Consider the following 16233-nt stretch of genomic DNA (forward strand, 5'->3'; position numbering starts at 1 on the left):
TATACACATAAACAGTGAATGAGCCATTTGGACTGCACTATGAATAAAATAAGCCGCAGACATCATATTAATATGTTTAAAAGCAATTACATCATCCAAAAGCTGACATCTGCAAGATGAGATCTCCGTCACTTAATCTCCATAAAATTTAAAAGGCAGAAGACTATACAAATCACATAACAAGTCTGCCAGTCTCTTTTTCTCTTTATACAAGTTTTTCATCAGTGACTATGGAGGGTAATGCAGAAGGACAAAAACAGACCAAGAAATTAAACGCAGATGTTTCCACTGGAGAACTGAGAAGTGAATTTCATAGGTTTCCCATGTTGTAAGAGAATTATTTTATACATTGAAAAAGCATCTATAGTTTTGCATAAACTTTTGCATCAACTTAGTGGTCATAGAAAGCCCTCTTGTGGCCGCAACGGTTTCTGTTTTTAGGATTTAGCAACAGAGCACAGTATTCCCAGGCACCCTTAAAAAATTTATGTAAACACTTATGAAACAAAAAAGCATAATCATTAAAAGGGAGGTAACATCTTTGCTAGGAGAAATTTGTTTTAAAACAAATCTCAGTAAAGACTATTATGCATGTACCTTGGCATTGAGGAGTTTGGGGACATTGCCACTAAGTGGTCAACAATTATAATTACACTCACAAGATTTCTCTCAAAATGTTCACACAAAACCAAAAATCTTCATCCTAAAAACCTATCAAGCTGAACAGGGATGTAACAACCTTAAAGAATAAAGTCTATCAGTTAAACTTATACAATGATATTCTGGAATAAAATTGTGTCATACAAAGAACAGCAGAATGAGATATTGTTATTAAGTTATACTTTGTTTATGCTTCCACTAAACAATAAAATCTTAAGACAGAGGTACAGAAGGGCCATGGCATGAAACAGCATATGAATATGTGAATGTTTTCAGCAGCTCAAATACATGTTGTAACTGTTACTCAGAGGAAGAATGTGGACATAGTCTCTGCGGGTCCATGCATGCCTTTTGAAACTAACAATTCTCTGGATGTGCTTTAACATAGAAATCATCTTTGCTGCATAACTCAAAACTCTGTCTCAAACAGTATTACCCTGCACAAGTTCTTAGAATTACCAAAAGCTGCTCTTTTCATGTGGACTTTACAGAGTATGAAAATAGAAATATAATTTCAGATTACCCATCAAATATTTAATGTTATATAACTCTAAAAATGATATATCTATCTATCTATCTATATGGATGCACTGAACTGATCAAAAGTAACATTAAAGAAATGTATAATGTTACATAACATTTCGATTTCAAATAAATGCTGTTCTTCTGAATTTTCTATTATCACTGTTTTCTCACAACTATTGCACAACATGAAGATGTGTTAAATACTGACGATGATGATAATAATAATAATAATAATAATAATAATAATAATAATAATAATAATAATAAGTGCTTTTTGTGCACCAAATCAGCATATTAGAATGATTTTTGAAGGATCGTGTGACTCTGAAGACTGCAGTAATGGTTGCTGAAAATTCAGCTTTACCATCACAGGGTTAAAATATACATTTTAAAATATATTCAGTTAGAAAGTTATTTTAAATTGCAATAATATTCCATAATTTAACTTTTTTTTTTTTTCTTCACATAAATGCAGCCTTAGTGATCATAACGGACTTTGAAAATATCACAAATCTTCTGAACAGTAGTGTATTGACAAATGTGTCTTGTAACACTTTTATGCTCAGGATCTGAATGTTGACTCTGTAAATAGTGTTTCTTTACATAAGCCTTTCAGGTTCACTCGGAAATATTACATGTTTTTACTAGAAGCAACAGGGTTTGACCACATATTGGTTTTGATGATGATCAGCTGCATCTACCAGATCTCAATCTATGAGTAGTTCTCACACGCACAAGTGCAGATCCATGACAAAATAGACAATTGAGCAATAGGTCACAGAAGGACAGAGAGCAGGAGGAGACAAGGGAAGAGAGAAAAAGGCCAGTTTTCAACACATACAGCCCTAATGGACACTGCATGCTTTCTCCACTCCACCAAGCCTCCAACAAGCGAACAATGGCTTTGTTGGAGGCGTCAGGAGAAGGCACAATAACTGCATTATTGTCCTTGACTTGACCTTGTGTATTAGAAGAAAGGCAAGAATGCATTTCAGTGGGAGAGGAAATCACAGATGACAGGGCAGGAGTTTCCTATTTTTGGCTCACATTACATATTTTCATGCACTGACATTTTTAAGAAAACCCAAAGGCTGAAAAAAAAGGGAAGGCTAGATGCAGTTTTGAAATTCACAAAACGATCAGACAGTGTCCACAGACACAGACAAACCCAGTATTAGCAAGTATGAATCTGCAAGTCTTGAATAAAACTTAAAGCCAAACAGCACGAGGAGCAACAAAGTGAAGGTAAGGCAACGTATTTTGCTCATCCTATGGAGGCTTTTTGTTTTTGTCTCTACACTTTTATGTATCTACAAATGCAGACAATTTGCTTTCTATATTTATCTGGTAACATTTTGGGAATTAATCATTACATTGCAAGCAATGCACAGTATATCTATCCAAATCATTCTTTGTCAGTTTAAGGCGTACTTGAATAAATTATGTAAAAAATAAAGGGTCAAAATATTACAATGTATCAGTGTAACAACAATTTGGAAAAAGTAAAGGTAGAACCAGATTGTGCCTGAATCATGTGTACAGTGGTGTAAAATAACAGACCTGTTTGACCACCTTAACTTGTTTGTCTGGATGAATCATCCGAGGTTCTTTATTTATTTATTTTTAAATAAAATAGTGAATGTTAAAAAGGTAAGATTCTCTAGAACACACAAGTAAAGATATGTCCCCAGAGTGATCAATTTATATAGGTCATTTGTTTTGGAGCAGTTAAATAAGGCCACTGAACACTCATACATGATCCATCTGTAGTGTTTGTCATCACTAAGAGCGAGTATCACTACGTCAAGGTCTGTCTGTATATTTCCTGCATTCTTTTAACACTCTCAGGGGCGTGTCCAAGTATGTCACTAATCTTATATACCTCTGTGTCATTTCCTGAAAGTGCATGTGTACAGCCTAAACCACACTTCATCTGAACTATAAAACTTAGCTTAACCAAAGGATCCTGTTTCAGTTGTTCTGTACACTGACAATGGCCAGAAGACATCTGATGTTGTGGATCTTTGCTCTGTGTGTTTCACTCGATCCCACAGGTAAGATACTGGATACACCAGTGCCTCTGCTCCACAATGACTGATTAACTTATCTCTGCACTTCTGTGGACTCTTCAGCTGTAATACTGCACTGCGCTGACTTAGTCAAAGAGTTCATGAATTGAAAGAGTGTTCGATTTTAGAATTATAGAACTTACATTGTAAAAGTATGTGATATTTTTAACTGTACAGATCAAATGCAGTATTTGTCCTGCATAAGATATATGTATGTATGTATAGCATGTACATATATATCTTTATGTATAGCAAATGCATTGTATATATTAGTGCTGTCATATGATTAATCGCGATTAATCACATTCAAAATAAAGGTTTTTGTTAACATAATATATGTGTGTGTGTACTGTGTTTATTATGTATATATAAACACACACACATACAGTATATATTTTGAAAATATACATTTATATATTTATATTATTATATTATATATAAATATATTTAATATATAAACATAACATGTTTTTGTTAAATATATTACAGTCATGTGTTTGTATTTATATACACATAATAAATATACACTACACACTCATATATTATGTTAACAAAAACTTATTTCGGATGCGATTAATCGTTTGACATCATTAGTTTATATTATTTTAAAAGAGTATTGTTTTACATCATTTCAAATCATTATTGCATATTTTAGATAATGTTCCCAAGGAAACATGAAGCAATTAATTCATACGAAATCATTGGTAACACTTGGTAAAGGGCTGCAAAAAAAGAAAAAGAAAAGAAAAGTATAAGCTGTCACTGGGGTGTTATCTTTTTTAAAAATTACAGTTTTGTCCCCTATTTATCCCTAATAGTGCATTTTAGTATGTGACTAATATGTACCTTTAACTAATAATTAATAAATACCTTTAAATGTACATATTAGTATATTTGAAACCTTTTGAAAAGGTGGTACTGCCTTTGTGGTGACAGCTTTCATACCTTTTGCACTTTTGGACCTTTAAATACTTCAGGCTCAATGACAACAGCACACCCTTTCATTAATGCATTTGCTTTGCATCAGATCTGAGACACATTGTGTTATAGCTGATGTTGAAGCTACACCCTAAAAAAATACCATATCTATTCTTTGCAGAGTCTAATTTGCTAAATTGATGAAACATTTGCTACTTTTAAAACAAGAACATGAGCTACCATTGTTTCGCCCTAATGAACATAAACAACATTTTTTTATTAGGGCAGATTTTCTTACAGTAAAACAAGCATGCTTTAAGGAAAAAAAGAAGATCAAATTGGACAGAGATTATTGTCTAGCGATTTTGCTCATAACATTAAAATAACAGATCCCCGTAAGTCTGTTGGCAGTTATCACCTAAACCATCAGGTTCAAGTTTACACTTGTGCTTTCAGTAAAATATTTGGATCATTTAGAATAGTTCTGACATCTAAAAGTCTACATCTGCAGGCTATATATATATATATATAAAAAAAATTGCTGTGTGTTTGTACTCTATGACTAATCTGTGATTCAGTGTCTATAATTCCCTCTGTTTGTCAATCTGCTATAGTCGGTCACATTCCTGAATTAGATGGAAAAAAGGTGTATGAGATTGTTCGACCAATCAGATTACATGCACTACAAAAAAGAGACTTAAATGTGAGTTCTCATCAAACCACCTCTAAATTTCATTTTTAAATATTTTAATCAAACTAAATTTGATTTCTTTTCATCCCCTGCAGTCAAGACCTGACACACTGAAATACGCTATGACACTGGGCGGAAGAGACATTGAAATGCACCTCCAAAAAAATGAGTAAGACTGTCTTCCCAGTTACTCCTTTGTCATCATTTTTGCATATCTGCTTTGCTATCATTCAGAAAAGTTCCTCATAGTAAAAGTCAAACATTTGTATGTTATTTTAAAATTACAGTTCCCACATTATAAATTGATATTTGATCCATTTATGAGTAATTTGTTACTGATCTGAGATATGTGTGTTGGTCAACAGTGGCCTATTGACGAAAGACTATAGCGAAACTTATTACACTGAAGATGGGATGCTTGTCACAACCACACCTGAGGATCTGGTATACCACAACCAGTATTACTAACATATGACATACATAACATATAATCCATAGAGTGAGAGATTTATTTAATACTCTTTTTCATCCATAGGACTTATGCTATTATCATGGGAAAATAGTCAATGACAGTAAGTCATCGATTAGCATGAGCACCTGCGATGGATTAAGGTAGGGAAACACTATTTTACTTTTACAATCACAGGTACATCTTTAAAAAGCTTCTTTCTACAATCTCTACTGCTATTACTATTACTATTACTATTACTGTATTCAGTCAGTTTGTTGCAATAAGAATGTTCTTCACTTTTCTGCAATAAACGGAAGTTGTGAATTGTCTTCACAGAGGATATTTCCAAACAGAGGAGCAGAGGTTTCTGATCGAGCCGTTGTCCGAGGATGGTGATGGTGACCATGCTGTCTTAAAGTACGAAGATGTAAATAAAGAGACGCCTAGAGTGTGTGGAGTCACCAACACTACTTGGGACAAGAGTGAGGATGGTGCTCCTCCACGCATTCTCAAAAGTCGTTCTCGTTCCTCAGTAAGACAGTCTATTCATTTACTTTAGCATTGCAAAAAGCAGCAAGGCAAAGTTAAAGTTTCACAAGGATAAACCACATTCAGACGGATCATGTGATAAAGTATTATTCATTGTTCTGCAATGTTAAGATGATGATCGCAATAAATTGCAGAAGTCTGAAGTGCAAAAAATGTCCCAGATTGACCTAATATTGTACAGTACATACACTTAAAGTAGGGTAGTTCATTTTCTTTTGTGACTGATATAATTACTCTGTTCTTTATTTTCCATCTATTTGCTTCCTCTTGACCAGGGGCCAACTTTGTTCCAGCAACAAAAATACATCGAGCTCTTCCTTGTGGCAGACAACAGTGAAGTAAGAGCTGGAATCAATGCACCTTTATGAAGAAAAACTAATCTAAATATGATTCACAGATAAAGTTTTTTATTTATTCATTCATTTTTGGGTACTCTGTGACTATCAGATGATATATGACGTTGTAATAAAGCAACATGCGTGGTATTTTGTGCTTGTTCAGCATTGTGGGTTTTATAGAATCAAACTGTTTCTAAATTTGTCACAGTATATTTAAAAACACTGATGTAAACAGATTTCAAAAATTGTGTCCTAATAGAAGTGTGACTGAGTGACGGAATGCTTGGATTCATCATTCATTTTTTTGTTACCCCTCAGTACAGGAAAATGGACAGCGATCTTCAGAAGCTGAGAAAGAGGATATTTGAGATCATCAATTACATCAATAATGTGAGTTAATGATGACGCATATGTTATCAAAAAATTCCAGCATGCCAACATTTATAGATCATACAGGATATTGCAATTACAAACTGTGATAACAAAGATTCTTGAGTGTGATAATTAATCACATGACTAGATACAAATCTTTGCCAATCACAGATCTTCTGATGAGTATTGGTTTAGTACTTTAGATAAAACCATTTATGGTGTTGCTCTAGTACAAAACGTATATATAGAGTGGAGTCCTAACATCTAAAAACCTGAGATTTAAACTCCATTTAAAAGCTTGTTTCAAAAGTGATTCATTAAAGGAACACAATGATATAAAATGAGTAAGAAATATTTAAGATTCTGCACTTCTAGGTTCTAGATTTATCAAATTTTTCACAAGGTCTGTGGCATCCTTGCTTCTACTGAAGCACACAAGATGCAAATCATGCAAGATAACATGGCTCAAAGTTTCCCATAAGCTCGCGAGTCAGTGACAGTATTTTGCATACAAAGTACAAAATGTAACAACTAGCTTATCGGACTATGTTGATTTTTTTAATAATACAATTTGTCATTTAAAAAGAAAAAAAAATCGCTAATGGTTTAAGACTTTTGGACCCCACTGTACACAATATACGATAACATACAATTCTCTTCTTTCACTCTTTTCTTGGTGTGCAGGCATATAAAGAAATCAACACATTCATCGCTCTGACTGGATTTGAAGTCTGGACAGATAATGATAAGATAACAGTTTCTCCCGTTGCTGGAGCTACCTTGGAAAGCTTTACCCAGTGGAGGAACAACGATCTCATGAAAAGACAGAAGCACGACAACGCTCACTTCCTTAGGTCAGCTCTCATGTGGGGAAAATACAATATTGTTAATCAGCTCAGCTCAGAACTTCTCCAATACTTTGTCTGCTTCAAGCTGTGCTATGGTGTTGTACTTTTAAATGGTTTAGGAACTGAGACCTGAAAACACACTTTCAACACTAACTAAATGTAATCCAGCAGCATCAGTTAAATTTGTATTAAACATTTATTTTTTTTGTCCTTCTCTCAGTGCAATCGACCTTGAAGGAGCAACTGTGGGTCTAGCTTACATTGGAACTCTATGTGGAGGTCTTTCAACAGGGATTGTGCAGGTACTAATACTCACTCATAACAAGTCACAAACATATTTGCCAAAAAAATATGTAAAGAAACTTGCATTAATGAAAATAAATAAGTAATATGACAGGATTAAAATAAAAATGGGATATGTGCAATAACCAGTATGAAGATGGATTTAGGGTGTTTTATTCATTTATTCATCAAATGCAGTAACATTACGAACAAATACATCTGCATGATTTTTTTTTAAAGAGAATAATTTCATAATAATGGAGGAAGAGAAAATATTTTCTACCACATGGTCTTGATGTAGTATACTGCTTTTTGCTGCAATGCCTTTTACTTTGTGCCAAATTAATTTTCATAATAACTTAAATTAACATTTCAATTTAAAATCTATGTTTTCGACAATTCTAAGCATGAACCTATAGTTTACGGTACTAACTGTTTATTCCTCTTCAAAGGATCACAACTCTAATGCTATAGCAGTGGGGGCTACTATGGCCCATGAGATGGGGCACAATCTGGGCATGAGTCATGACAGCAGCAGCTGCGCTTGTTCTGATGGCACGTGCATTATGACAGCTGCTCTCAGGTACTTAATGTGTACCAGTTGAACATCATTAGCTTAGTATATTTTTCAAGCAATTTGTACTGTAATGTTTTTATTTTGAAATGTATGGAGAGTCAAAACATAAGTTCTGAGCAAATATCACTCCTCCATATCTCCACAGCTATTTCATCCCTCATCACTTCAGCAGCTGCAGTACTAATAGCTATACAGACTACCTGAACAACAAAAGCCCACAGTGTCTTATGAATATGCCCAAACCAAAAGAACTGATTCAGCCACCTGTATGTGGAAATAGATTTGTGGAGATAGGAGAACAATGTGACTGTGGAACAGTGCAGGTAAGTGTACTAGGGCTTCTTAAATTTCTGAAAAATGTCAACAAATTTATTTATTTATAAATATATGAATATTTATAAATTTATAAGTTACTCAAAATATCAAAGAAAAGTACCAAACAAACTTATTTGTTGAAAGGTACTGAAAAATGTAAATTTAGAATGACATGGGAAGACCCTAAAATGTACTCAACATGTCACATCTACTATCAGATGCAAGATAATGTCAAGACATGCACAGACAATTCTCAACAGGAATGTTTTCCAGTAGGCTATACTCTACATTTGACCACGAATCACTAAAGTAGTGTCGTGTTTGGTGTTTGGTGTGCCTATGGGAGGAGATGGGATTGTCAATCTCCCATATATCTTTTGCCGGAGTTTGAAAATAAGATGATGGAATGCATGTATTAATTACTGCAAATCTGTTTATACATGCACTACATTAGTCATCTCTTCTTTTTGGCCAAACATTGTGTAGGACAGACAGCATACTTTTACTGGATGTTCATTCATTCGTTTGGCCTGTAAATTACTTTCCAAGAGCTTTTCTAAATTCTCAGAACTAGTACTTAAAATACAATTTATTATGTGCCCAGAGCAAACACACCTAAAATGCCAAGACATCTTAAGACTCACTGTCTTTATTTCACAACTTATAGGAGTGTACAAACCCATGCTGCAATGCCACCACCTGCAAACTAACAGAGGGCTCACAATGTGCAACAGGGGAATGTTGTAAGAATTGTAAGGTAAGATTCAAAGAGTTGGGGGCATTTTGCTGTAACATTCATCAAATCAATAAAGTATCACATTAACACAGCTGCTTCAGTGCGTTTGGTAGCAGCTTACACTCAAGGTCTATATGTTTTAACAATTCTTGAACTGCTAAAGAAAGCCCATATATTTGGCAAAATTCTTTATCACTAATAAATCGCTTTCATTTCTTTGTGTAAATGGAATATGTGTGACTAATATGATTAAAAACTGACTAGACTTACCGCACTGTGCTGAAACTGCGTCTCAACGTTGCTTCATTGTGGTTTTGAATTCCGGTCTCCTGCATCAGGCCGTTAAATGGATGAAATGAAATAGTTCAAAATATAACAAGAAATACATTTAAAATAATGACTCATTGTTTTCAATCATTTGAAACGTCAACATCTCATCCATTTATAGGCCTACTGGTAACAACCAATATGTTTTTCTTTCTCCCCATCAGATCATGTCAGCCGCACATGTGTGTCGTCCAAAAAATGATGACTGTGATTTGCCCGAGTCATGCACTGGAAAATCAGCCGAGTGTCCTGAAGACGTCTTTACAGTCAATGGACTCCCTTGCAATAATGGGAAAGGCTATTGCTACAATGGCCAATGCCCACAGAGAGAGGAGCAGTGCATTAAGATGTGGGGTCCAAGTGAGTACAGTGTTGATGCAAAACAATAGTCAAACAATAATGTTGAGCCCCATATGATTGCTAATCTTTCTTTTTTTCAAATAAATCAAGCTGCTGTGGTGGCTCGAGACTATTGCTACAATCAGAACACAAGAGCGGAATACTACGCCTACTGCAAACGCAATGGCGATAAATACATTGGATGCCAAAGACAGTAAGATTTTACATTTATCAATCCATCCATGAATCCCTTAACATATCCCAAACATATATATATATATTTTTTTTTGGACTATCTGCAGAGATGTGATGTGTGGAAAACTGTTCTGTGAACAAGGCAATGAAGATCCCAATTATGGACGGCTAGTAAGATTCAGCTATTGTAAAGCCACATTCTACGGCGATCCTGCAAATGATTATGGTCAAGTCGACACTGGCACCAAATGTGGGGAAGGACTGGTAAGACTGGTCTCTCGATGCATGCCATTTATTCCCAAACTTCCTTGTATTTCAATAACAATCAGCTCCTTCAATCACCCCTAATAAAAGAAACTTAATAGGTTTGCTGTCAGAAAGCATTATAATTTGACACTCGTGATGTGTTTGTTTTTCTCAGGTTTGTAACCAGAACGAGTGTGTTAACCTAGAGACGGCTTACAAAGCAATAAACTGCTCCGCCAAGTGCAGAGGCCATGCGGTATGACCCAAAATATGCCTCTCTCGAACATTAACTTCTCGTTTCCTCATAAAATAAAACAAATTAGAATAGATAAACCTTTGTCTCACAATGGGGAAATTTCCATGTTATGTTTTTTTTGACTATTTCAGGTCTTAATATAATATTCTTTCATAAGTTATACATACTGTACATCAGAAGCTGTAACTTTTATTAGAAGAATTAATGTAAGTGTATATGCTACAGGTTTGTGACCACAGAAAGGAGTGTAGATGTGAAACTGGATGGCTGCCTCCAGATTGTGAAACACCAGCAGAGAGTGAAGGTTCCTCTAAAGGTATACCACAGATAAGAACTGTATTCAAAATAGCCTCATATTCTTTTAGTTTTGAGGATCACAAATAAGTTTTTTTTTTTTTTTTTTTTTTGCCTCTTTGCATTTCTAGGTGTGACAATAGCCATTGTGGTTGTCTGTGTCCTGATTGGGATACTTCTAATTGGACTGGCCGTCTTTTTTTACAAGCGTGGAAAGCGCACGCCACATTCATTCGGGTAAGAGTATAGGAAACCAACACTTAAACACTGGAGGAAGTCAATAGATCAAGTGCATTTAATGCCACTGTTTTCTTAATAGTCATCAAAGGCAGCAGAAAGTTCATGTTGTCAACATCCCTGACTGCAGCCATCAGTCAACACCAAATCAGAAGCCAACTCCGGTAACTTGCAGTCACATCTGATGAAATTTCATCATCTCATTTCACAACAAACTGTCTAAACCAAATGAAATATGAAAGCGTTATCAGGACTTTGTCATCTCTTTTGTTTATTCTATAGGTAATAAAGCCTACAGCACCTCCTCCACCTCCACCTTCTTCAGGTCAATCCAGAGTTCTGCATAACGACTACCTAAATGCACGACAGGTAGCTAAGCTAACTCTACATAATGTGTAATGACAGATGTTTACAGTAGTATTTAAAGGAATAGTTAATCAACCTAAAATGAAAATTCCTAATGTTGTTTTTAACTAATTAAAGGTATACTCCACCCCAAAATGAAAATTTTGTCATTAATCTCATACCCCCATGTCATTCCAAACCCGTAAAAGCTCCGTTCGTCTTCGGAACACAATTTAAGGTATTTTGGACGAAAACCGGGAGGCTTGTGACTGTCCCATAGACTGCCAAGTAAATAACAGTGTCAAGGTCCATAAAAGGTATGAAAGTCATCATCAGAATACTCCATCTGCCTTCAGACATGCAATCTGGGTTATATGAAGTGTCGGGGACACTTTTTGTAAGCAAAGAAAACGAAAATAACGACTTTCATACCTTTTATGACCCTTGACACTGTTATTTACTTGGCAGTCTATGGGACAGTCTCAAGCCTTTAGGTTTTCATCCAAAATATCTTAAATTGTGTTCCGAAGACAAACAAAGCTTTTACGGGGTTGGAACGACATGGGGGTAAGTGATTAATGACAAAATTTTCATTTTGGGGTGGAGTATCCCTTTAAGACTTACTGTCTTCTGTGGAACCCATACGTGCAGCACTTTTTTTTGTTTGTTTTTATACATACAACAGTAGATGGAGATCAGGGACTGTCAAGTGCCAAAATGATCATGAAAATGAAGTTATCCATGTGACTTGTGTGATATTCAATGTCCACTGAAGAAATGCAATTCTCTCAGAACTGCTAGTGATATATTATTAACAGTGTAACAGACTGTAATTTATTGACTGAAAATGTAGCCTTAAAAGTTTTCTAAACAGCCTTGTTCACCATTTAGTGGATTAAATTTTGCTACAAAAACAAGGAAGAATTTGGGTGCTCTATACCTTCATACTTACAGTCTGTGACTAAGAAAATTTGGATGAAATGATAAAGACTATATTTGACAAACTTACATTTATTCATTATTTAGCATCCACGTTTATTTAAAAGAAAAAAAGAGAATACATTATAATTACTTTAGAAACATGAAAGATATTTTCCTTGTTAATTTTCTCCCTCGCAGGCCCTTAGACCACCTCCTCCAAGGGTGTGATGTCTAGCACCTGTCAAACCTCAAGAAGTGGACCAGCACACTCCAGACCCTGCAGACTGGATATAAGTGTGTTACCACCCTGAGGCTCGGTAAACTCTTCAAGAGAAGACAAATGTCTGAGAAAATAAGCCACATGCTTACCATAAATGAGACCAACACACCTAAAGGAATTTTACAGTGCGTAAAATATTGCCCATGAGTGACACAGTCATGACAGAAGTCAAGGTTTGGTTTTAACCAAAAATAAGATTTTTAAATTTCACTTTATTTATTTGCACAGTCTGTTCCTGTATAATTGAGCCTGCCTTCTGTATAGTAATGATTTTTATGATTTTCAGACAGCTGACTTTTTTAAAGTTCATAAAATTTCACACCCCCTGTAAATTCACTTCCTCTGCTAGATTTGATTCTATTGTAGTTTTTCATTCAATGTCAACGTCTTTTTTATGCTTGAAAAATGGCTTTTAAATGCTTTAAAAAATAAATTTTTTTGTGGTTACCTTTTAGTTCTCTATTCATGAAAATGTATTGTTTTGTAAAATGCAATGTGAATGTATGACTGAAATATATTTGCATGTTGAATCACATTCAGAATATTTTTTAACCAACTGATTAAAAATCAAGAAAATATGACCAAACTTGAGGTCCACTGTATTTCAGTTTTTATTTGTTGTCTTAACTGATACATCTACATAATATCAAGAAATGTATGGTGGCCTCGCGTTATAATTACTTGATAAAATGGTTGTTCAATTAAATATTGTATTTTTTAATGATAATTGTGCATAAACAACATTTTTACACATTCCCACAGATGTGTTTCAGGGACTTCTTTGAGTCTCTGAGCCTACAACATTTGTACTCTTGAATGCAAACAGAAACTTTGTTTCAAACTTCCTCATCCCTCCGTTAGAAGTTCACGTTGCCAGTATACCAAGACCAGCTCACACCCTGTTAAACCATTTTAGGAAAACAGTATAACTGATCCCAGTTCCGCTGCTTAATCTCAGTACTTCCATTGTATCATTTGAAATACATGCAAATAAATGTAGCAAATGTTCCCTTTAGAGTCCACAGACATGCTGCACTGATTCGATCCTACAAAACACACATACACACTTCAGAAAATGCTGTATGTTGGAGGCTTGCACTGAAATCACATTTATTTGTCATAAAAGCTGAATTCATACACCTAAAGATGAGCACAACATATTGGTCATATAATTAGATTTTGGAATGAAAATAATAAATGAAAATCAGTCTCATGTGAAGAACCGGTCCAGTATTTAAATAAAAAATACAAGTGAAAAACTTGGTCAAAATAAACATTTTTTACAAAATGAACTGTTGTCCAAAATGTACATTTCAAATGCTTCCAGAAAATGGGGTGGGTTGCTCATGTGCATAGCATCAGACATTCAACACCATCGCAAACTAATTAAACCTGCTTTAAAACCAGATGAACTTGCTGCTCCTGGTAAAATTAATAAAAACGTGCATTAAAAGGCTTAATGCACTTCCTCTTTATTCTCTTGAAGTTCTGTATCTCAACAGTAGGTGGAGACATACAACATTCCCTAAACCTGTTCAAACAAGCAGCCATGTAATAAAAATCCTTACCACAATACCTCACATAGTGTTACAGCTAAAACCACCAAGTCAGTTTGTGACACGTTTATCAAGCTCAGCATGCTTTGTTAATGTCTCAAGCACGAACTGGATGAAATCGTAAAAGCTGAATACTTAGCATTAAGTGATGGCCTGGAGGACATTCTTTAAAGAGAGTATATTCAATATTACGTGTATGTGTTCTCTATTTACAGTGACTTGCGTTTAGTGCAATATTCCTCATTACCTTATACCCTAAATTAGGGATGGTTAGAGCTCTGGCAGTGAACTCCTCACAGCACAAAAAAAAAAAGACTTTGGCTTTCGAGTCGATCAAAGCAACTTCACACGTCCCACATTGGCTGTTACAAGTGTACATGAGCTTATAGGCATACTAACGGATTTCACTGTATATATTAACTCATCTATCATCTTTAAGAAACAGCAAAAAGAGAAGTGTGGCAGAAAGAAATGAAGGAAAGAAAGCCTGAAAGTATCAAATGATATTTCTAAAGAGACTGAAATAGCTTCAAGTACAGATGCAGAAGTAAGATTACTTTCATAAGACATGCTTTGTTTTTAGAATCAAACAACTTCTGTTTAAATCAATGTTATGGCTGCTTGCATGTGTTGTGTCACCTGGCTATACTTGGAGAAAGTAGAAATACACACATGGAACCCAAAGCAGCTAATATTTTCATTTAGTCTAAATCTTGCTTGAAACTGAGTAATATTGAACACTTTTACTTTTGTAGATATAAAATATTTTTCATTGAACCTACAGTTTAACTTATTTCCTTAAGGTTTATTTTGTCTTAATAAAATCCTTTACAAACATGCTTATTGATAACATGCATCAGTATATTCAGTCAAACCATCCCTTGCCAAATACATTGCGACATACAATATTATAAAACTGGGATTAACTAGATCTTCTGATCTGTGCAGCATCTTAAACCCACATCTCTGCTCTCGAGTTACAAAACTGCAGTTTAAAGGTTGACACACTGTGACTGTATACCTGTTTTTTGCACACTTTCAAATGTTCACTCATCTTTAAAATGTTGCTATCAAGTACATCTAATACAATTCGTTTAATAAATAAAATCTCATGTTTGTACTTAGTTGTAAGTGATTTCTCTCCCCGTCTGTGGAATGGTTCATCTCCACATCCCAGGCCCTCCTCTGCAGGTTTCGGCAGTTGAGGGGTCTGTCTTGTGGAGAACGTGGCAGAGAAAGAGACAATGCTATGGAGGAGAGGAAAAGTGCAAAATCTCCCCTTACACATTCCTGTCAGTGCCGTTTTTCTCGTTGGCAGTGTTAACTGTGGTGCCGTCAGGTTGCTGGCCGTCCTTGCGAGGAGGCATCCGTTCGTTTATTCGGTCCAGGCCACGAGCTTCTTCGAAGTTGCGGATTTTCCGTGTAGGGGAGAAGCCTTGGATGGCTACCGAAAAAAAAAAAAAAAGAAAAAAAAAAAAAAAAAAAAAAAAGGAAAATGAGGTCGAAAAAAAAAAAAAACATTTTGAGACAATTAACAAACGGTATGCGATTTACTGAAATAAGTTTACCTTTGGGCATTTGCAGTGATCAAAAAGCCTATTCACTGAATGATTTAACCATGAAGGAAATGCAATTGTGATGCTTTTTAAAATGGACTAAATTAATAAAATCAAACATTCATGTCACGATACGCAACAAAATATTTATATTGTCATTTTATTTATATTGTGTTTATCACAGGTCATATGTAACATTTTAGACATTTTATTTATATTGCACAAAAAGAGAAAAAAAAGTGCATTATTTACAGCACTGAAAAAAAAAAGTGTCAATTCACTTCACTATTTTGAAGAAATATGACGTTACATATCACTCATACTTTAAACCACAAAAAGAGCTGAACATG

General features: G+C 34.9%; 2 protein-coding genes across 3 annotated transcripts in view; one reads left to right on the forward strand and one right to left on the reverse strand.

Annotated features, from left to right (window-relative positions):
* The first annotated feature begins 3080 nt into the window (after positions 1–3080).
* adam28 (ADAM metallopeptidase domain 28) lies at positions 3081–13373 on the forward strand. Its single transcript, XM_019104411.2, has 22 exons — positions 3081–3239; positions 4787–4875; positions 4959–5032; positions 5229–5307; positions 5399–5475; positions 5651–5846; positions 6139–6201; positions 6520–6591; positions 7258–7427; positions 7642–7723; positions 8156–8286; positions 8426–8603; positions 9263–9352; positions 9823–10018; positions 10109–10211; positions 10300–10456; positions 10614–10694; positions 10920–11010; positions 11120–11225; positions 11308–11389; positions 11508–11594; positions 12690–13373. Exons 1-22 carry the CDS (start codon positions 3179–3181, stop codon positions 12717–12719), a joined length of 2295 nt encoding a protein of 764 aa, XP_018959956.2. The 5' UTR covers positions 3081–3178; the 3' UTR covers positions 12720–13373.
* Positions 13374–13864: 491 nt separating this feature from the next.
* The window catches only part of LOC109090578 (serine/threonine-protein phosphatase 2B catalytic subunit alpha isoform-like), a 36831-nt gene continuing 34462 nt past the window's right edge, over positions 13865–16233 (reverse strand). For both annotated transcript variants that reach the window (XM_042723976.1, XM_042723975.1), the window contains one exon: positions 13865–15771. In XM_042723976.1, the coding sequence (XP_042579910.1) occupies positions 15608–15771 (164 nt within the window). In that variant the 3' untranslated portion in view covers positions 13865–15607. The remainder of the gene's footprint in view (positions 15772–16233) is intronic.

The sequence above is a fragment of the Cyprinus carpio genome, chromosome B5, assembly GCF_018340385.1.
Source record: "Cyprinus carpio isolate SPL01 chromosome B5, ASM1834038v1, whole genome shotgun sequence".
Classification (NCBI taxonomy): Eukaryota; Metazoa; Chordata; class Actinopteri; order Cypriniformes; family Cyprinidae; genus Cyprinus; species Cyprinus carpio.